The sequence below is a fragment of the Salvelinus alpinus genome, chromosome 2 (genome assembly GCF_045679555.1).
Source record: "Salvelinus alpinus chromosome 2, SLU_Salpinus.1, whole genome shotgun sequence".
Classification (NCBI taxonomy): Eukaryota; Metazoa; Chordata; class Actinopteri; order Salmoniformes; family Salmonidae; genus Salvelinus; species Salvelinus alpinus.
The window spans coordinates 94,515,334-94,538,867 of NC_092087.1; the positions used below are offsets into that span (position 1 = coordinate 94,515,334).

A 23,534-nucleotide genomic window follows, 5' to 3' on the forward strand; every position below is an offset into this window, starting at 1 on the left:
TGGGCATGTCGTCTCTGCATGTCGTAATGAAGTTATTTTTAGAATTCTAACACGGCGATTACATTAAGAACTAGTGTATCTATCATTTCCTATACAACATGTATTTTTTAGTAATGTTTATGAATAGTTATTTGGTCAGAATATGTGAGTGTCAGAAAAATATCCGGACGTTGTGGGAAAAAGATGCTACGTTAGCACAATGTATAACCACTGATTTCAGCTCTAAATATGCACATTTTAGAACAAAACATAAATGTATGTATAACCTGATGTTATAGGACTGTCATCTGATGAAGCTTATCAAGGTTAGTCAAAAATTATATATCTTTGCTGGTTTGTTACGATCGCTAACTTTTGCTGCTGGTAAATGGCTTGTGTTTCTGGCTATTGTGGTAAGCTAATATAATGCTATATTGTGTTTTCGCTGTAAAACACTTAAGAAATCGGAAATATTGGCTGGAATCACAAGATGCCTGTCTTTCATTTGCTGTACACCATGTATTTTTCAGAAATGTTTTATGATGAGTATTTAGGTATTTCACGTTGGTGTCTGTAATTACTCTGGCTGCTTCGGTGCTATTTGTGACGGTAGCTGTGATGGTAGCTGCAATGTAAAACTGATTTATACCTCAAATATGCACATTTCTCGAACAAAACATAGATTTAGTGTATAACATGTTATAAGACTGTCATCTGATGAAGTTGTTTCTTGGTTAGTTTGGTTGGTTCTTGGTTAGTTAGGTTGGTTTTGTGCATGCTACCTGTGCTGTGAAAAATGTCTGTCCTTTTTTGTATTTGGTGGTGAGCTAACATAAATATACGTGGTGTTTTCGCTGTAAAACATTTTAAAAATCGGACATGTTGGCTGGATTCACAAGATGTTTATCTTTCATTTGCTGTATTGGACTTGTTAATGTGTGAAAGTTAAATATTTCTAAAAAATATATTTTGAATTTCGCGCCCTGCACTTGAGCTGGCTGTTGTCATAAGTGTACCGACATCGGGCTTGCAACCCAAAGAAGTTAAAAAAGTCAGATCTTTCCAAAACTTGAAGTGTGTGATTAGGCAACCCTCATGAACTGTAAATCAGTCATGTCTCCCATCAAATTTCCAAGAAAAACTCACACACAAAGCTAGGACGGAGGGACACAATGTGGGGCGTAGAGACAGACAGAGCCTGCAATACATAGTTACCTTTGTTCGAACTATTAAAGAACCGTCAGACCTAGAGTTCTGAAACTTTAGAAACCTGTTCTAGAGCTCAGGTCGATAGTGCGTGGTGAGTTATTAGGCTCTAGAAGGTTCTCAGACCGAGAAACAGCCTCGTACATTTGCAATAACTTCAATTCATTTTGACCATTACGAAAATGACGACATTTAGAAAAGTCCCAGAGTCGAAAGACTAGGTGCATTGAAACCGCCTCGGCCCATAGAGACGGACCCCAACGTTTCTGTCCGATAGCTCATTCAAGGACCCCGTAGCAACGCCCGGAAAAAGTGGATTTTCAGCACCAATTAAGGTTTCTGCTCTGGCTCCAAATGACCTATCGAGCCAAAACTTGGGATTCGAGGTCGCCTCAGCTAGGCTATAATGTCAGAACTGGACCCGCAGCTAGATAGTAACTCCGTGTTATATGTTTTTATTATGGTTTAAACAGAAGGCGCTGTGAATTTTGGGCCTGCTCTGAAATATGTGATAATTGGCTTCTAAACGAGTTGGAAAAAGTGGGTGTCAGTTTGTATCAGTTTGGTGTAAGAAAGATATCTAATTGACTGATGGACACTGACTTGCTGTTTGACTTTTGTACATTTGCAATATGTTTAAACAGTGAGGTACCATCACCAAAATGACATTCTGAAATCAACACCAACGAGCGATGGAGAGGACCTAGAATCACTGCCCGGCCACCCCGAGTTCATCGGACCAATCAATTTCGCATTCCTGCAGTTTTTTTGAGCATGTCAAATTCGTGACGGTAAATGCCCATTAAAACATATTGCAAATGGACAGCCGTGCGTGCGCCTAGTGATTGGAACGGGTTACCAGGATAAACATTTTATAATGGTTTTAAATGCCTTTAGGGGTGTGCAAGGGGTCCACGGTTGGGTAGGGAGCACCCCCCATCCGTGCCCATCCAATAATACATTTTTCAAAAAACGTTAAAAAACGACAGAGTCCCACTTCTCTCATGTCACCATCGAGCGTGGGGGGGGGACCACTATCACTGCCTGGCCATCCTGAGTTCATCGGGCAAGTCAATTTTGCATTTCTGCAGGAGTTTTGAGCATGTCAAATTCGTGTTGGTAAATTCCCATTGAAACATATTGCAAATGCACAGTACATTTGCAATATGATTCAACAGTGAAACAACATCACCAAATGGACATGATGAAATCAACACAACGAGCGATGGAGAGGAACCACTATCACTGCCCGGTCATCCCAAGTTCATCAGGCCAGTCAATTTTGCATTTCTGCAGTATTTTAGGCTATGTTTCATGTTTTGGGTTACCAGGCACGATTTTGAAACATATTGCAAATGGACAGCCATGCACCTGGTGATTGGAATGTGTTACCAGAAGAAGTTAACATTTTTTTAATGGATTTTAATGCCTTTAGGGGGGAGCAAGGGGTCTACAGTTGGGTAGGGAGCACCCCCCACCCGTGCCCATCCAATAGGGGGCGCCACTTGTCATTTTGGTAGTTTTTCAAAAAATCGTTATTTTCGACTTGCCTTCCTATGAAACCATATTGCAAATGGACAAAACATATGCCTTATGGACAAGTAAAAATAAAATTATAAAAAATAATAATACAATTTGACAAAAGTATATTCATACAGTTCTTATACATGTGTAATTGAAATGAAAATCAAAAGAATTTCGAAAAACGGTCCAGAAAGCACTTTTTTAGGGGGGTGATAAGTTTTCAATTTTTTTTTCAAATTTTCTAAATTTTACTCTTGGGTCTTGACTTGTGTTACATTTGCAATATGAAAAATTACGGTGGAGCGCACTTGCAATCTATTGGATTTTTGCAGTGTTACACTTGACATTTGCCATATGACATTTGCAATCAGCTTTGAATGAAACGATGTCCAATTGAGTGGTATTGTACACCGTGTATATGTTTCATACGGTGCCAATATGATCCCATTCATTTTTGTTCATTTCAGGGGGGTGGTCCCTTACACGTGTTAAGTTTGCTGAAATTAAATGCAGTTGACAGTGAGAGGACATTTCTTTTTTTGTTGAGTTTACTACTACTACTACTGCTGCTGCTACTCCTACTACTAATGCTACTACTGCTCCTACTCCTACTCCTACTACTACTACTACTGCTCCGACTACTGCTACTGCTGCTACTACTACTACTACTCCTGCTGCTACTGCTACTACTACTGTTACTGCTCCTGCTGCTGCTACTACTGTTACTACTACCACTACTGCTACTACTCCTCCTACTACTACTACTACTACTCCTGCTGCAACCACTGCTGCTACTACTACTGTTGGTACTGTTGCTACTACTACTACTGTTACTACTACTACTGCTGCTGCTACTACTACTAGCTACTACTACTACTTCTTTACTGCTGCTACTACTACTACTACCATGCTATTATGATGACTGTTACTAATTTAATGTAAAACTTAAATGTAAAATGCTAATATTACTACTAGTTCTATTGTAACTCCTACTCTCTCTGAACTTCAGTTACCTGGTAGTGAAACAAGGCGGTCCCATACACTTTCATTTTCAGGACTGCCATGTTCTTTCAGAAGAAGATTCACTTCTTCAACAACAGTTTTTAAACGCAACTGAAATGTTGGCATGTAGTTTGTATAGGAATCATAATCCACAAACTCTGCTTTCTAAAAAAAAAAAACAGAAGGATCAAGTCAAGCAGAATTGTATGTGATTTCTATATCTTATCAAGGTAGCATCACATAAAGTATTGACATGTGTTAACACGTTTCCTCTCTCATGTCATATGGATTAGCCTACCTCTGGATCTATGTGATGTTCATCTGTTAGATCAGTGGAGAGGGTGTATTCTTGGTCCCGGGTTAGTCTACAGTTAGGATTTATTTCAATGTAGATTTCTCGGTCTCTATTCCTTGTCCTCCTTGTCTTACACACCTTGAGAGGATTGGAAATGGTTTGGAACACACTGTCATAATGAGGTAGCACTGCCTGAAAAATGTCACCTTCTGACCTTGAGGATGTTCTCTTGGGTTTGCGTGCAAAACCCCCCACAGTTTTCAATTCCCTGTTTACAGTTACATTACCCCCAAAAAATGCTTTTTTGTGGAAAAAGGTGAGTCAACAGTGCGAGTTCGATTGAATTCCAACCAAAGACGAGTTAGATAACTCGGATCTACTTACCTCATCAATGTCAACATTTCTGGGCAGCAACAACACACTTAGTGTGGAATTATTGTTATCATCTGGGAGTTTGTAAAATAGTAGCACCAGAGCACGGATAGGAGAGACAGGAGCTTCCTTATCCTTGGTGATGCCATATTTGCTGAATTGAGTGATGTTTAATATGACGTGAGTTTCTCTTGTCTCATGGTGATGGAGAAACTCCATACTGTCATCATCAGTCACATGGGCTACAGACAGGAAGTCACATCCACCCTCTAGGAGAGAAAGAGAACATTAGTCTTCTGTTCAGATGACAATGACAACCCAGTAGTGGAGTAGTGATGCTACTGATGGTGGTTAAGAATACATAGGCTATTAAGTACCACTTAAGTCGTTTTTTGGGGTATCTGTACTTTACTATTTATATTTTTGAAAACTTTCACTTTTGCTTCACTGCATTCCTAAAGAAAATGATTTCCCTACGACACCCAAAAGTACTTATTACATTTTGAATGCTTAGCAGGACAGGAAAATGGTCTAATTCACACACATATTAATTTAAGAGAACATCCCTACTGCCTCTTATCTGGCGGACTCACTAAACACTCATGCTTAATTTGTAATGATGTCTGAGTGTTGAAGTGTACCCCTGGCTAGCTGTAAATAAAAAAAAACTGGAAAATGTTGCCGTCTGGTTTGCTTTATATAAGGAATTTGAAATGATTTATGCTTTTACTTTTGATACTTAAGTATGCAGTATTTTAGCAATTACATTTAGTTTTGATACTAAAGTATATTTAAAGCCAAATACTTTTAGACTTTTACTTAAGTGGTATTGAATTGGTCCACCCACACAGACAGTGTCGTGAAGAAGGCGCAGCAGCGCCTCTTCAACCTCAGGAGGCTGAAGAAATTCGGCTTGTCACCAAAAGCACTCACAAACTTCTACAGATGCACAATCGAGAGCATCCTGTCGGGCTGTATCACCGCCTGGTACGGCAACTGCTCCGCCCACAACTGTAAGGCTCTCCAGAGGGTAGTGAGGTCTGCAGAACGCATCACCGGGGGCAAACTACCTGCCCTCCAGGACACCTACACCACCCGATGTCACAGGAAGGCCATAAAGATCATCAAGGACAACAACCACCCAAGCCACTGCCTGTTCACCCCGCTATCATCCAGAAGGCGAGGTCAGTACAGGTGCATCAAAGCAGGGACCGAGAGACTGAAAAACAGCTTCTATCTCAAGGCCATCAGACTGTTAAACAGCCACCACTAACATTTAGCGGCCGCTGCCAACATACTGACTCAACTCCAGCCACTTTAAAAATGGGAATTGATGGAAATTATGTAAAAATGTACCACTAGCCACTTTAAACAATGCCACTTAATATAATGTTTACATACCCTACATTACCCATCTCATATGTATATACTGTACTCTATATCATCTACTGCATCTTGCCATCTTTATGTAATACATGTACCACTAGCCACTTTAAACTATGCCACTTTATGTTTACATACCCTACAGTACTCATCTCATATGTATATACCGTACTCTATACCATCTACTGCATCTTGCCTATGCCGTTCTGTACCACCACTCATTCATATATCTTTATGTACATATTCTTTATCCCTTTACACTTGTGTGTGTATAAGGTAGTAGTTGTGGAATTGTTAGGTTAGATTACTTGTTGGTTATTACTGCATTGTCGGAACTAGAAGCACAAGCATTTCGCTACACTCGCATTAACATCTGCTAACCATGCGTATGTGACTAATAAAATTTGATTTGATTTGATATTTTACTGGGTGACGTTCACTTTTACTTGAGTCATTTTCTATTAAGTTATCTTTACTTTTACTTCAGTTTGAAAATTGGGTACTTTTTCCACCACTGATAACCTCCATGAAAATGTGTAACATACCAGAATGAATCTCACAGTGTGGGAGGTGTAGTTGACTGACAGACCCCTTAAGGCATGTAAACTTGAACAGGGGTCCTGCAGGTCTCTTGCCATTATGGGATAGAAGCCTCCTGTCCCAGGGGACTGTCATATAGAGCACCTCTGCCTCTCCCTCCATCCTAAACACCAGGCCTGTTATACTGCACTGGAACAGACCTGCATGGTTGCACAGGAATCTAGAGCAAAAAAGGAAGAATTTCATTTTGACAGATTTCCTGGATTTAAGGTATTGTCCTTCTTTTAAACAAACTACCAATGAGAAACATTAAATATATCAAGTTACCGGTACTCTCCCCTGTTGTCCTGATCATGAATTTCAGGTGTAAATTCATCTGGAGAACTCTAAAATGTAGAAACAATAGATAGTGTAATTCAACCGATAGTGTGAAGAATAGGTTTTTTTTCACCATACGACACCCTCTGCTCTACTCTAACCCTGGAAACCTCATCCTGCCTCTCTCACCAGACATTTCTGATCCCCGGCCCCATGGGCACCTTTACAACACACCACTTCTTTCCTCAACACAACACATTCCTTAGTCTCATGGCCTTCTGCACACTTCTCACACCTAGGAACCTCCCTCCTACACTCTGCTGCCACATGCCCATGAGCTTGACACACTCACACCTAGGAACCTCCCACATGCCCATGAGCTTGACACCCTCACACCTAGGAACCTCCCACATGCCCATGAGCTTGACACCCTCACACCTAGGAACCTCCCACATGCCCATGAGCGTGACACCCTCACACCTAGGAACCTCCCACATGCCCATGAGCTTGACACCCTCACACCTAGGAACCTCCCACATGCCCATGAGCTTGACACCCTCACACCTAGGAACCTCCCACATGCCCATGAGCTTGACACCCTCACACCTAGGAACCTCCCACATGCCCATGAGCGTGACACCCTCACACCTAGGAACCTCCCACATGCCCATGAGCGTGACACCCTCACACCTAGGAACCTCCCACATGCCCATGAGCGTGACACCTGTAACAACATAATGTATTCGGCACATAAGCTATCAATATCTACATCTCAATTTGTCACACACACACACACAGAGACACACACTAAAATAACAAAGATAAGATATAAGGAAGGAATAGACATACTGACTACTGATATAAAACAAAGACCATGAATATATATTCATATACAGTGGGGCAAAAAAGTATTTAGTCAGCCACCAATTGTGCAAGTTCTCCCACTTAAAAAGATGAGGCCTGTAATTTTCATCATAGGTACACTTCAACGATGACAGACAAAATGAGGAAAAAAAATCCAGAAAATCACATTGTAGGATTTTTAATACATTTATTTGCAAATTATGGTGGAAAATAAGTATTTGGTCAATAAAAAAAGTTTCAATACTTTGTTATATACCCTTTGTTGGCAATGACAGAGGTCAAACGTTTTCTGTAAGTCTTCACAAGGTTCACACACTGTTGCTGGTATTTTGGCCCATTCCTCCATGCAGATCTCCTCTAGAGCAGTGATGTTTTGGGGCTGTTGCTGGGCAACACAGACTTTCAACTCCCTCAAAAGATTTTCTATGGGGTTGAGATCTGGAGACTGGCTAGGCCACTCCAGGACCTTGAAATGCTTCTTACGAAGCCACTCCTTCGTCGCCCGGGCGGTGTGTTTGGGATCATTGTCATGCTGAAAGACCCAGCCACGTTTCATTTTCAATGCCCTTGCTGATGGAAAGAGGTTTTCACTCAAAATCTCACGATACATGGCCCCATTCATTCTTTCCTTTACACGGATCAGTCGTCCTGGTCCCTTTGCAGAAAAACAGCCCCAAAGCATGATGTTTCCACCCCCATGCTTCACAGTAGGTATGGTGTTCTTTGGATGCAACTCAGCATTCTTTGTCCTCCAAACACGACGAGTTGAGTTTACCAAAAAGTTATATTTTGGTTTCATCTGACCATATGACATTCTCCCAATCTTCTTCTGGATCATCCAAATGCTCTCTAGCAAACTTCAGACGGGCCTGGACATGTACTGGCTTAAGCAGGGGGACACGTCTGGCACTGCAGGATTTGAGTCCCTGGCGGCGTAGTGTGTTACTGATGGTAGGCTTTGTTACTTTGGTCCCAGCTCTCTGGAGGTCATTCACTAGGTCCCCCCGTGTGGTTCTGGGATTTTTGCTCACCGTTCTTGTGATCATTTTGACCCCACGGGGTGAGATCTTGCGTGGAGCCCCAGATCCAGGGAGATTATCAGTGGTCTTGTATGTCTTCCATTTCCTAATAATTGCTCCCACAGTTGATTTCTTCAAACCAAGCTGCTTACCTATTGCAGATTGTCTTCCCAGCCTGGTGCAGGTCTACAATTTTGTTTCTGGTGTCCTTTGACAGCTCTTTGGTCTTGGCCATAGTGGAGTTTGGAGTGTCAGGTGTCTTTTATACTGATAACAAGTTCAAACAGGTGCCATTAATACAGGTAACGAGTGGAGGACAGAGGAGCCTCTTAAAGAAGAAGTTACAGGTCTGTGAGAGCCAGAAATATTGCTTGTTTGTAGGTGACCAAATACTTATTTTCCACCATAATTTGCAAATAAATTCATTATGAATCCTACAATGTGATTTTCTGGATTTTTTTTTCTCATTTTGTCTGTCATTGTTGAAGTGTACCTATGATGAAAATTACAGGCCTCTCTCATCTTTTTAAGTGGGAGAACTTGCACAATTGGTGGCTGACTAAATACTTTTTTTGCCCCACTGTATATTCACACACACACACACTGTATGTGGTTAGTTCACAATAACATTGGACCCTCCTGAAATGCCACTAGTCTTACCTTGATGACCAGTGTCCTAGTCACCTCCCTCTGCCTCTCCAGATGGTGATGCTTCTCTCCAGACCGGGTCAACCTGGACACAGGAAACAGTCACACACTGTTCTGTTCCCCTACACCACCACCACATGCTGTGGTCAATACACTGTTCCCCTACACCACCACCACATGCTGTGGTCACTACACTGTTCTGTTCCCCTACACCACCACCACATGCTGTGGTCACTACACTGTTCTGTTCCCCTACACCACCACATACTGTGGTCACTTCACTGTTCTACACTCATTTCACTCAGTTCATGAGAATGATGTTATACATTCTGATAGAGTTGTTAAAGGGTCACTCCACTGCTTTTACAGTTTATTATCTCTCCAGCACCATACCATTAAACTCATATATTCAATCTCACCAGTGACTAAATAGTTTTAATACCTGACAAATATACTCAATGTCCACTTACATTCTAGAAGAGGTTCTGGGGAGTTTGGTCCTCTCTGCCCCTGCTGGCATCTGTTCCCTCTCAGAAACACAAACACACACACACACACACACACACACACACACACACACACACACACACACACACACACACACACACACACACACACACACACACACACACACACACACACACACACACACACACACACACACACACACACACACACACACACACACACACACACACACACACACACACACACACACACACACACAGTCTTGTCAGCAGTATTTTCTATTGAGGACCACAATAGAAAGCCTACTTTGCACACAAAACACACATGACACTAACTGCTTGATATCAAACCAGGTTAGGGTCTAGGCCTGTAATACAACTTCATGGATGACACAGTCATTGTTGAGAACACTATGTCTCTTGACAACATCTCTTGATTGAAATTGCTAAACGTGACCATTTACAATGTAGATTATATCAGCCTTCTTCACTCCTGCGAATGACGTGCAAAGTGCTAGCTATGAATTCATAGGATATTACTGTGTTATGAATTCATAGGATATTACTGTGTTGTAAATTCATAGGATATTACTGTGTTGTAAATTCATAGGATATTACTGTGTTGTAAATTTATAGGATGTTACTGTGTTATAAATTCATAGGATATTACTGTGTTGTAAATTCATAGGATATTACTGTGTTGTAAATTCATAGGATATTACTGTGTTGTAAATTCATAGGATATTACTGTGTTGTAAATTTATAGGATGTTACTGTGTTATAAACTCATAGGATATTACTGTGTTGTAAATTTATAGGATATTACTGTGTTGTAAATTTATAGGATGTTACTGTGTTATAAACTCATAGGATATTACTGTGTTGTAAATTCATAGGATATTACTGTGTTGTAAATTTATAGGATGTTACTGTGTTATAAATTCATAGGATATTACTGTGTTGTAAATTCATAGGATATTACTGTGTTGTAAATTCATAGGATATTACTGTGTTGTAAATTCATAGGATATTACTGTGTTATAAATTCATAGGATATTACTGTGTTGTAAATTCATAGGATATTACTGTGTTGTAAATTAATAGGATATTACTGTGTTGTAAATTCATAGGATATTACTGTGTTGTAAATTAATAGGATATCACTGTGTTATGAATTGACAGGATATTACTATGTTATGAATTCTTAGAATATTACTGTGTTTTGAATTGACAGGATATTACTGTGTTATAAATTGACAGTATATTACTGTGTTATAAATTCATAGGATATTACTGTGTTATAAATTCATAGGATATTACTGTGTTATAAATTCATAGGATATTACTGTGTTGTAAATTCATAGGATATTACTGTGTTGTAAATTAATAGGATATCACTGTGTTATGAATTGACAGGATATTACTATGTTATGAATTCTTAGAATATTACTGTGTTTTGAATTGACAGGATATTACTGTGTTATAAATTGACAGTATATTACTGTGTTATAAATTCATAGGATATTACTGTGTTATAAATTCATAGGATATTACTGTGTTATAAATTCATAGCTAGATTAGAACATATACATTTTCAGGTAGGCCTATTACATCACATGTTGTTGCATTTCATAACGTAAATTACTTTTTCCCGTTACTTTGATCGAGTCAATATTTTTCAGGGACGTTTACAGATAAAATAGCAACATACTAAGTTTTCCTTCAAACTATTTTCTTACCATGGATGGGTCAATTTTCAGACACCAGATGTGCAGAGTGAAAGATATACAGTTACTACCAGATGGCAGAGTGAAAGATATACAGTAACTACCAGAGGGCAGAGTGAGAGATATACAGTAACTACCAGAGGGCAGAGTGAGAGATATACAGTAACTACCAGAGGGCAGAGTGAGAGATATACAGTAACTACCAGAGGGCAGAGTGAAAGATATACAGTAACTACCAGAGGGCAGAGTGAGAGATATACAGTAACTACCAGAGGGCAGAGTGAGAGATATACAGTAACTACCAGAGGGCAGAGTGAGAGATATACAGTAACTACCAGAGGGCAGAGTGAAAGATATACAGTAACTACCAGAGGGCAGAGTGAAAGATATACAGTAACTACCAGAGGGCAGAGTGAAAGATATACAGTAACTACCAGAGGGCAGAGTGAAAGATATACAGTAACTACCAGAGGGCAGAGTGAAAGATATACAGTAACTACCAGATGGCAGAGTGAAAGATATACAGTTACTACCACATGGCAGAGTGAAAGATATACAGTAACTACCAGAGGGCAGAGTGAGAGATATACAGTAACTACCAGAGGGCAGAGTGAGAGATATACAGTAACTACCAGAGGGCAGAGTGAAAGATATACAGTAACTACCAGAGGGCAGAGTGAAAGATATACAGTAACTACCAGATGGCAGAGTGAGAGATATACAGTAACTACCAGAGGGCAGAGTGAGAGATATACAGTAACTACCAGAGGGCAGAGTGAGAGATATACAGTAACTACCAGAGGGCAGAGTGAGAGATATACAGTAACTACCAGAGGGCAGAGTGAAAGATATACAGTAACTACCAGAGGGCAGAGTGAAAGATATACAGTAACTACCAGAGGGCAGAGTGAAAGATATACAGTAACTACCAGATACAGTAATATGGATGTTGTTGGTCATTTTACGTTCTTTATTCTCCTCCATGTTGTTATTTTAGTGTAAAGTGTGTTGCTACACACACACCTTTATCTCTAACTAGCTCCACTACCTATTTGCCATAAGCAACAGGAAAATGTGTGCCTTCAGGCCTGGACGGAAGCAAAAGTAGTTCCGCTACAGAATTACCTAACTCTGCAAATCGCACTGCTGAGGGATTTAAAAAGTCATAGTCAATCGATCAATGATACAATAATACTCTTAGCAAAAATGTTTATCTTTAATTTACAATATGTAGAATTTTTGAGAATAGAAAGGTTCAGAACTTTTGTGAAACATCACAGCGCAGTTGAAAAATATATGGCAAATAGAAATCAAAACTGGATGGTGATCAGAGATAGATGGTAAAGGTTGAGGGTAGCTGAAGATGGGACTGGATGGTGATCAGAGATAGATGGTAAAGGTTGAGGGTAGCTGAAGATGGGACTGGATGGTGATCAGAGATAGATGGTAAAGGTTGAGGGTAGCTGAAGGATGGGACTGGATGGTGATCAGAGATAGATGGTAAAGGTTGAGGGTAGCTGAAGATGGGACTGGATGGTGATCAGAGATAGATGGTAAAGGTTGAGGGTAGCTGAAGATGGGACTGGATGGTGATCAGAGATAGATGGTAAAGGTTGAGGGTAGCTGAAGATGGGACTGGATGGTGATCAGAGATAGATGGTAAAGGTTGAGGGTAGCTGAAGATGGGACTGGATGGTGATCAGAGATATATGGTAAAGGTTGAGGGTAGCTGAAGATGGGACTGGATGGTGATCAGAGATAGATGGTAAAGGTTGAGGGTAGCTGAAGATGGGACTGGATGGTGATCAGAGATAGATGGTAAAGGTTGAGGGTAGCTGAAGATGGGACTGGATGGTGTTCAGAGATAGATGGTAAAGGTTGAGGGTAGCTGAAGATGGGACTGGATGGTGATCAGAGATAGATGGTAAAGGTTGAGGGTAGCTGAAGATGGGACTGGATGGTGTTCAGAGATAGATGGTAAAGGTTGAGGGTAGCTGAAGATGGGACTGGATGGTGTTCAGAGATAGATGGTAAAGGTTGAGGGTAGCTGAAGATGGGACTGGATGGTGATCAGAGATAGATGGTAAAGGTTGAGGGTAGCTGAAGATGGGACTGGATGGTGATCAGAGATAGATGGTAAAGGTTGAGGGTAGCTGAAGATGGGACTGGATGGTGATCAGAGATAGATGGTAAAGGTTGAGGGTAGCTGAAGATGGGACTGGATGGTGATCAGAGATAGATGGTAAAGGTTGAGGGTAGCTGAAGATGGGACTGGATGGTGATCAGAGATAGATGGTAAAGGTTGAGGGTAGCTGAAGATGGGACTGGATGGTGTTCAGAGATAGATGGTAAAGGTTGAGGGTAGCTGAAGATGGGACTGGATGGTGATCAGAGATAGATGGTAAAGGTTGAGGGTAGCTGAAGATGGGACTGGATGGTGATCAGAGATAGATGGTAAAGGTTGAGGGTAGCTGAAGATGGGACTGGATGGTGATCAGAGATATATGGTAAAGGTTGAGGGTAGCTGAAGATGGGACTGGATGGTGATCAGAGATAGATGGTAAAGGTTGAGGGTAGCTGAAGATGGGACTGGATGGTGATCAGAGATAGATGGTAAAGGTTGAGGGTAGCTGAAGATGGGACTGGATGGTGTTCAGAGATAGATGGTAAAGGTTGAGGGTAGCTGAAGATGGGACTGGATGGTGATCAGAGATAGATGGTAAAGGTTGAGGGTAGCTGAAGATGGGACTGGATGGTGTTCAGAGATAGATGGTAAAGGTTGAGGGTAGCTGAAGATGGGACTGGATGGTGTTCAGAGATAGATGGTAAAGGTTGAGGGTAGCTGAAGATGGGACTGGATGGTGATCAGAGATAGATGGTAAAGGTTGAGGGTAGCTGAAGATGGGACTGGATGGTGATCAGAGATAGATGGTAAAGGTTGAGGGTAGCTGAAGATGGGACTGGATGGTGATCAGAGATAGATGGTAAAGGTTGAGGGTAGCTGAAGATGGGACTGGATGGTGATCAGAGATAGATGGTAAAGGTTGAGGGTAGCTGAAGATGGGACTGGATGGTGATCAGAGATAGATGGTAAAGGTTGAGGGTAGCTGAAGATGGGACTGGATGGTGTTCAGAGATAGATGGTAAAGGTTGAGGGTAGCTGAAGATGGGACTGGATGGTGATCAGAGATAGATGGTAAAGGTTGAGGGTAGCTGAAGATGGGACTGGATGGTGATCAGAGATAGATGGTAAAGGTTGAGGGTAGCTGAAGATGGGACTGGATGGTGTTCAGAGATAGATGGTAAAGGTTGAGGGTAGCTGAAGATGGGACTAAAAACAAAAGATAACTATTGAAAAATATACTGTCCATAAAATGTATATAGTATGTATAAGCTGGAAGTAGAACTCTAAGTGTTGTTGTCCTTTAGTTTACTCCAATTAGGAGAGGGGTGGTAGGGTTAGGGGAGGGGTGGTAGGGTTAGGAGAGGGGTGGTAGGATTAGGGGAGGGGTGGTAGGATTAGGGGAGGGGTGGTAGGGTTAGGAGAGGGGTGGTAGGGTTAGGAGAGGGGTGGTAGGGTTAGGAGAGGGGTGGTAGGGTTAGGGGAAGGGTGGTAGGGTTAGGGGAAATAATCAAGGAAAAGATTTTTAAAATATATATATTTACCAAAAAATATGGGGATTGGAAATTATGCGGACAATTACATTGATGGAAGCCACAATCTATCTGCAATATTAAAGCTGATCTATATAAAATAATATCCACTACCCAAGAATAGCGAAGCACCCGTTGATGGTATAAATAACCAAACAATCAGTGTGCTACTAACCCTTAGTGAACCTACGAAAAAAAAAATGTGTTTGACAAGATACAATTGTATTTCAGAGTAAACAAATTGACTTTCAGTATGCTAATAGGGAGGGACACTCAACATGTACAGCACTAACACAGATGACTGATGATTGGCTGAATGAAATTGATAATAAGAAGCTTGTGGGAGTGGTTTTGTTAGACTTCAGAGCTGCTTTATGGATCATAATCTAATGCTGAAAAAGCTGTGTGTCAGGGCTTTATATCCCCTGCTATATCGTGGATCGAGATTTACCTGTCTAACAGAACACAGAGGGTGTTCTGGAAGCCTCTCCAACATAATCCAAGTAGAGTCAGTCATTTCCCAGGGAAGTTGTTTAGGCCCCTTATTTTTTTATCTTTACTGATGACCTGACACTGGCGCTGAGTAAAGCCTGTGTATCTATGTATGGCGATGACTCAACATTATACACGTCATCTACCACAGCAAGTTAAATCCCTGCAACACTTAACAAGGAGCTGCAGACAGTTTGAGAACGGGTGGCAAGTAATCAGCTAGAACTAAATATTTTAAAAACTAAAAGCATTGTATTTGGGACAAACCATTCACTAAACCCTAAACCTCAACTAAATCTTGATTAATGTGGAAATTGAGAAAGTTGAGGAGACTAAACTGCTTGGTGTAACCCTGGACCGTGAACCAAGAACGGTCAGAACATATTGATGCAATGGTAGCTAAGATGCGGAGAGGTCTGTCCATAATAAAGCGATGCTCTGCATTCCTGACATTGCTATGAACAAAACAAGTCCTACAGGACATAGTTTTGTCTCACCTGGACAAATGTCCAGTCATATGGTGAAGTGCCCATAAATACTCCACAAGACATGCCACCAGAGGTCTCTTCACAGTCCCCAAGTCCAGAACAGACTACATGGAAATGTGTTTCAGTCAAACAGATACAACTACATCTTACGGAACATCGTGGACTGTAAAGAAACACACACACAGGCACAAAAACACACATTCACACACACATGCTAACACAAGCACTCTACACACTTAGATTTTATATTTTTTACATTATTGATTTCGTATTGTAGATATGTTGTGGTAGTGTAGTGTGTAATAATGTGTTGTATTGTAGATATGTTGTAGTAGAGTAGTGTGTAATAATGTGTTGTATTGTAGATATGTTGTAGTAGAGTAGTGTGTAATAATGTGTTGTATTGTAGATATGTTGTGGTATTGTAGTGTGTAATAATGTGTTGTATTGTAGATATGTTGTAGTAGAGTAGTGTGTAATAATGTGTTGTATTGTAGATATGTTGTGGTAGAGTAGTGTGTAATAATGTGTTGTATTGTAGATATGTTGTAGTAGAGTAGTGTGTAATAATGTGTTGTATTGTAGATATGTTGTGGTATTGTAGTGTGTAATAATGTGTTGTATTGTAGATATGTGGTGGTAGAGTAGTGTGTAATAATGTGTTGTATTGTAGATATGTTGTGGTAGAGTAGTGTGTAATAATGTGTTGTATTGTAGATATGTTGTGGTAGAGTAGTGTGTAATAATGTGTTGTATTGTATATAATATGTTGTGGTAGAGTAGTGTGTAATAATGTGTTGTATTGTACATAATATGTTGTGTTATCTATTGTGTTATTGTATGTAATTGTGTAATCATGATTGGACCCCAGGAAGAGTAGCTGCTGCCTTGACAGGAACTAATGGGGATCCAGAATAAATACAAATACTACCTGTTGTATCTAACAGATATTTCTGAGGAGTGTATTAGTTCTGAATAACTTTCAACATTCTAATAAAAATTATGTACATTTAAATACAACTTTTTGAAATGAGTAAAATAATATATTAATGATATAACATTCTTGACTTTCTACTATAGCTCATAACTTAACTTTAGTGAGGTGCAAATGAATGGAGAGACTAAGAAAATAAAGATTCTTACCTTGCTGGTAACAGAAGTTAATCTTGCTGTTCTCAGAGTCTATGTTTGAATGACAAACTTCAACCCTGCTTTACTGTCAATGAGAACAGAGGGACTCTATCAGCAATTTATTTGATGAATCAGGATGGCACCTCTCAAATGGCACCTCCTACATAGTTCACTAATGTTTTCCTGATGTGCTGGGGTTAATAATAGAAAGGGAATAAGGAGCCATTTATAAGAGAATAAGGTGCCATTTATAAGTGAATAGGGTGCCATTTATAAGAGAATAGGGTGCCATTTATAAGGGAATAGGGTGCCATTTATAAAGGAATAGGGTGTCGTTTCTAAGTGAATAGGGTGCCATTTATAAGAGAATAGGGTGCCATTTATAAGGGAATAGGGTGCCATTTATAAAGGAATAGGGTGTCATTTATAAGTGAATAGGGTGCCATTTATAAGAGAATAGGGTGCCATTTATAAGGGAATAGGGTGCCATTCATAAGGGAATAGGGTGCCATTTATAAAGGAATAGGGTGTCATTTATAAAGGAATAGGGTGCCATTTATAAAGGAATAGGGTGCCATTGATAAGAGAATAGGGTGTCATTTCTAAGTGAATAGGGTGCCATTTATAAGAGAATAGGGTGCCATTTATAAAGGAATAGGGTGCCATTTATAAGAGAATAGGGTGCCATTTATAAGGGAATAGGGTGCCATTTATAAAGGAATAGGGTGTCATTTCTAAGTGAATAGGGTGCCATTTATAAGAGAATAGGGTGCCATTTATAAAGGAATAAGGTCCATTTTATAAGGGAATAGGGTCCCATTTATAAGGGAATAGGGTGCCATTTATAAAGGAATAGGGTCCCATTTATAAGGGAATAGGGTCCCATTTATAAAGGAATAGGGTGTCATTTATAAAGGAATAGGGTGCCATTTATAAAGGAATAGGGTGCCATTTATAAGGGAATAGGGTGCCATTTATAAAGGAATAGGGTGCCATTTATAAGGGAATATGGTGCCATTTATAAAGGAATAGGGTGCCATTTATAAGGGAATAGGGTGCCATTTATAAGGGAATAGGGTGCCATTTATAAAGGAATAGGGTGCCATTTATAAGGGAATAGGGTGCCATTTATAAAGGAATAGGGTGCCATTTATAAGGGAATATGGTGCCATTTATAAAGGAATAGGGTCCCATTTATAAGAGAATAGGGTGCCATTTATAAGGGAATAGGGTGCCATTTATAAGGGAATAGGGTGCCATTTATAAAGGAATAGGGTGCCATTTCTAAGGGAATAGGGTGCCATTTATGAGAGAATAGGGTGCCCTTTATGAAGCATAATACAAGAGCTAATCACACACCTTAATCTCTCACCAGCTCTGCTACCTATTGTATCTGCTATCTACAGAGGTGGAACATGACAAACTAGGCTCTGTCTATTCTGTTTTAAACTTAGAGAACTGTCTCTGTGTTTCTCTACTGATACAGATCATCATTGTCTGTTCTAGTCATCAGACTGGGTGAAACCACAGTATGTAACACATCCTGTTACTCTATAGGATCCCAATTGTGAGAAAACGTACTGAGGAGAACAGAGAATAGCATGATTAGCAGTCATATGATCTAACCATTCAGACTTTACCCTGTCAGCAGATAGTAACGAAACTGTCACTGGTGTAGAGAGGAGTAGGCAGGAGGCAGTCACTGGTGTAGAGAGGAGTAGGCAGGAGGCAGTCGCTGGTGTAGAGAGGAGTAGGCAGGAGGCAGTCGCTGGTGTAGAGAGGAGTAGGCAGGAGGCAGTCGCTGGTGTAGAGAGGAGTAGGCAGGAGGCAGTCGCTGGTGTAGAGAGGAGTAGGCAGGAGGCAGTCGCTGGTTTAGAGAGGAGTAGGCAGGAGGCAGTCGCTGGTGTAGAGAGGAGTAGGCAGGAGGCAGTCGCTGGTGTAGAGAGGAGTAGGCAGGAGGCAGTCACTGATGTAGAGAGGAGTAGGCAGGAGGCAGTCACTGGTATAGAGAGGAGTAGGCAGGAGGCAGTCACTGGTGTAGAGAGGAGTAGGCAGGAGGCAGTCACTGGTATAGAGAGGAGTAGGCAGGAGGCAGTCGCTGGAGTAGAGAGGAGTAGGCAGGAGGCAGTCGCTGGTTTAGAGAGGAGTAGGCAGGAGGCAGTCGCTGGTGGAGAGAGGAGTAGGCAGGAGGCAGTCGCTGGTTTAGAGAGGAGTAGGCAGGAGGCAGTCGCTGGTGTAGAGAGGAGTAGGCAGGAGGCAGTCGCTGGAGTAGAGAGGAGTAGGCAGGAGGCAGTAGGTTCGGCAGCAGCTGGAAGGCCTGTGACGCAGAAGGCCTGAGCTGGACCGGAGGGGGAGCCAAAGCGAAGGCTGGTGTGACAGAAACTAGTGATTACCGTTTCTTTGCACTATGTACCCTCCCATTGTTTCCACACATCTGCTAAAAGTAGACAAAATAGGTTTAACTATTTCGATAAAAGGAGAGAGACAACTCTGTTCATTGGGCCTCAACTGTCAGATATATGTTTCTAGTTTAGTCAGAAAGTTGTTTTCATTGCAAGTTAATGTGCACTGTTAGCTAGCTAACGTTCGCTGGCAGGCTGGTTCACGATCTAACGTTACGTGTACGATCAATCAATTTTCAATCAATTTTATTTTTATATAGCCCTTCGTACATCAGCTAATATCTCGAAGTGCTGTACAGACACCCAGCCTGTGAACTAATATTATTCTTATCTCAGATGCATTTGCATCACTAGTTATAGCCTAATATTAGCTAGCTAGCTAATATTGAACCTAGTTGGTTAGCTTTAGCTACCTGTAGATTCATGCAGAGTAGTAACATTATGTGTTGGGATTATGGTTCATTGTTTAGCTAGCTAGCTACATGTCTAGACAAAAGACTCAACTATGCAAGTAACTATTTCACTGTAGAGTTTACACCTCCTGTATGATGTGCATGTGACAAATAAACTTAGATTTCATTTCATATAGTGTGTGTTCACCACAGACGGTAATGTGAATAGGGTGCCAATTACAGGGTGCCATTTATAAGGGAATAGGGTGCCATTTATAAGGGAATAGGGTGCCATTTATAAGGGAATATGGTGCCATTAATAGGGGAATAGGGTGCCATTTATAGGGGACTATTGTGACATGTTTAAAGGAATAGGGTGCCATTTATAAGGGAATAGGGTGCCATTTATATGGGAATAGGGAGCCATTTATAAGGGAATATGACTCACACAAGAACTACTCACACACACCTTTATCTCTCACCAGCTCTACTACCTATTGTATCTCCTCTCTGCTGTGGTGGAACATGACAAACTAGGCTCTGTCTATTCTGTTTTAAACTTAGATAAGCGTCTCTGTGTTTCTCTACTGATACAGATCATCCCTGTCTGTTCTAGTCATCAGACTGGGTGAAACCACAGTATGTGACACATCCTGTTCCTCTATAGGATCCCAATTGTGAGAAAACGTACTGAGGAGAACAGAGAATAGCATGATTAGCAGTCATATGATCTAACCATTCAGACTTTACCCTGTCAGCAGATAGTAACCAAACTGTCACTGGTGTAGAGAGGAGTAGGCAGGAGGCAGTCACTGGTGTAGAGAGGAGTAGGCAGGAGGCAGTCACTGGTGTAGAGAGGAGTAGGCAGGAGGCAGTCGCTGGTGTAGAGAGGAGTAGGAAGGAGGCAGTCGCTGGTGTAGAGAGGAGTAGGCAGGAGGCAGTCACTGGTGTAGAGAGGAGTAGGCAGGAGGCAGTCGCTGGTGTAGAGAGGAGTAGGCAGGAGGCAGTCGCTGGTGTAGAGAGGAGTAGGCAGGAGGCAGTCACTGGTGTAGAGAGGAGTAGGCAGGAGGCAGTCACTGGTGTAGAGAGGAGTAGGCAGGAGGCAGTCACTGGTGTAGGGAGGAGTAGGCAGGAGGCAGTCACTGGTTTAGGGAGGAGTAGGCAGGAGGCAGTCACTGGTTTAGAGAGGAGTAGGCAGGAGGCAGTCACTGGTGTAGAGAGGAGTAGGCAGGAGGCAGTCGCTGGTGTAGAGAGGAGTAGGCAGGAGGCAGTCGCTGGTTTAGAGAGGAGTAGGCAGGAGGCAGTCGCTGGTGTAGAGAGGAGTAGGCAGGAGGCAGTCGCTGGAGTAGAGAGGAGTAGGCAGGAGGCAGTCACTGGTTTAGAGAGGAGTAGGCAGGAGGCAGTCGCTGGTGTAGAGAGGAGTAGGCAGGAGGCAGTCACTGGTTTAGAGAGGAGTAGGCAGGAGGCAGTCACTGGTGTAGAGAGGAGTAGGCAGGAGGCAGTCGCTGGTGTAGAGAGGAGTAGGCAGGAGGCAGTCGCTGGTGTAGAGAGGAGTAGGCAGGAGGCAGTCACTGGTGTAGAGAGGAGTAGGCAGGAGGAAGTCGCTGGTGTAGAGGGGAGTAGGCAGGAGGCAGTCGCTGGTGTAGAGAGGAGTAGGCAGTCGCTGGTGTAGAGAGGAGTAGGCAGGAGGCAGTCGCTGGTGTAGAGAGGAGTAGGCAGGAGGCAGTCGCTGGTTTAGAGAGGAGTAGGCAGGAGGCAGTCGCTGGTGTAGAGAGGAGTAGGCAGGAGGCAGTCGCTGGAGTAGAGAGGAGTAGGCAGGAGGCAGTCACTGGTTTAGAGAGGAGTAGGCAGGAGGCAGTCACTGGTGTAGAGAGGAGTAGGCAGGAGGCAGTCGCTGGTGTAGAGAGGAGTAGGCAGGAGGCAGTCGCTGGTGTAGAGAGGAGTAGGCAGGAGGCAGTCGCTGGTGTAGAGAGGAGTAGGCAGGAGGCAGTCGCTGGTGTAGAGAGGAGTAGGCAGGAGGCAGTCGCTGGTGTAGAGAGGAGTAGGCAGGAGGCAGTAGGTTCGGCAGCAGCTGGAAGGCCTGTGATGCTTAAGGCCTGAGCTGGACCGGAGGGGGAGCCAAAGCAAAGGCTGGTGTGACAGAAACTAGTGATTAACGTTTCTTTGCACTATGTACCCTCCCATTGTTTCCACACATCTGCTAAAAGTAGACAAAATAGGTTTAACTATTTCGATAAAAGGAGAGAGACAACTCTGTTCATTGGGCCTCAACTGTCAGATATATGTTTCTAGTTTAGTCAGAAAGTTGTTTTCATTGCAAGTTAATGTGCACTGTTAGCTAGCTAACGTTCGCTGGCAGGCTGGTTCACGATCTAACCATTCAAACAATGAATCCTGATCTATGATAACTTTTAAAACATGAAATTATTTGGCTAGCTCTAAAAGGATTTGGCTAAAAGCAAATCTAACCGCTATGATCTGTGAACTAATATTATTTTTATCTCAGATGCATTTGCATCACTAGTTATAGCCTAAGATTAGCTAGCTAGCTAATATTGAACCTAGTTGGTTAGCTTTAGCTACCTGTAGATTCATGCATAGTAGTAACATTATGTGTTGGGATTATGGTTCATTGTTTAGCTAGCTAGCTACATGTCTACACAAAAGACTCAACTATGCAAGTAACTATTTCACTGTAGAGTTTACACCTCCTGTATGATGTGCATGTGACAAATAATCTTAGATTTCATTTGATATAGTGTGTGTTCACCAGAGACGGTAATGTGAATAGGGTGCCAATTACAGGGTGCCATTTATAAGGGAATAGGGTGCCATTTATAAGGGAATAGGGTGCCATTTATAAGGGAATAGGGTGCCATTTATAAGGGAATATGGTGCCATTTATAAGGGAATATGGTGCCATTAATAGGGGAATAGGGTGCCATTTATAGGGGACTATTGTGACATGTTTAAAGGAATAGGGTGCCATTTATAAGGGAATAGGGTGCCATTTATACGGGAATAGGGAGCCATTTATAAGGGAATATGACTCACACAAGAACTACTCACACACACCTTTATCTCTCACCAGCTCTGCTACCTATTGTATCTGCTATCTACAGTGGTGGAACATGACAAACTAGGCTCTGTCTATTCTGTTTTAAACTTAGATAAGTGTCTCTGTGTTTCTCTACTGATACAGATCATCCTTGTCTGTTCTAGTCATCAGACTGGGTGAAACCACAGTATGTGACACATCCTGTTACTCTATAGGATCCCAATTGTGAGAAAACGTACTGAGGAGAACAGAGAATAGCATGATTAGCAGTCATATGATCTAACCATTCAGACTTTACCATGTCAGCAGATAGTAATCAAACTGTCACTGGTGTAGAGAGGAGTAGGCAGGAGGCAGTCGCTGGTGTAGAGAGGAGTAGGCAGGAGGCAGTCGCTGGTGTAGAGAGGAGTAGGCAGGAGGCAGTCGCTGGTGTAGAGAGGAGTAGGCAGGAGGCAGTCGCTGGTGTAGAGAGGAGTAGGCAGGAGGCAGTCATTGGAGTAGAGAGGAGTAGGCAGGAGGCAGTCACTGGTGTAGAGAGGAGTAGGCAGGAGGCAGTCGCTGGTGTAGAGAGGA

General features: G+C 41.9%; 2 protein-coding genes across 4 annotated transcripts in view; both read right to left on the reverse strand.

The window, feature by feature from the left end:
• Nucleotides 1-17,202, reverse strand: part of LOC139545578 (uncharacterized) — a 30,133-nt gene extending 12,931 nt beyond the window's left edge. The window contains exons 1-8 of the mRNA XM_071353521.1: nt 17,122-17,202; nt 9,621-9,670; nt 9,163-9,235; nt 6,629-6,687; nt 6,307-6,521; nt 4,391-4,647; nt 4,010-4,144; nt 3,723-3,876 (exon numbers count right to left, since the gene is read on the reverse strand). Coding sequence (XP_071209622.1) covers nt 3,723-3,876; nt 4,010-4,144; nt 4,391-4,647; nt 6,307-6,521; nt 6,629-6,687; nt 9,163-9,235; nt 9,621-9,670 — 943 coding nt within the window. The 5' untranslated portion in view covers nt 17,122-17,202. The remainder of the gene's footprint in view (nt 1-3,722; nt 3,877-4,009; nt 4,145-4,390; nt 4,648-6,306; nt 6,522-6,628; nt 6,688-9,162; nt 9,236-9,620; nt 9,671-17,121) is intronic.
• The window catches only part of LOC139545504 (adhesion G protein-coupled receptor E5-like), a 494,332-nt gene that overhangs the window by 88,735 nt on the left and 382,063 nt on the right, over nt 1-23,534 (reverse strand). The window lies entirely within an intron of this gene.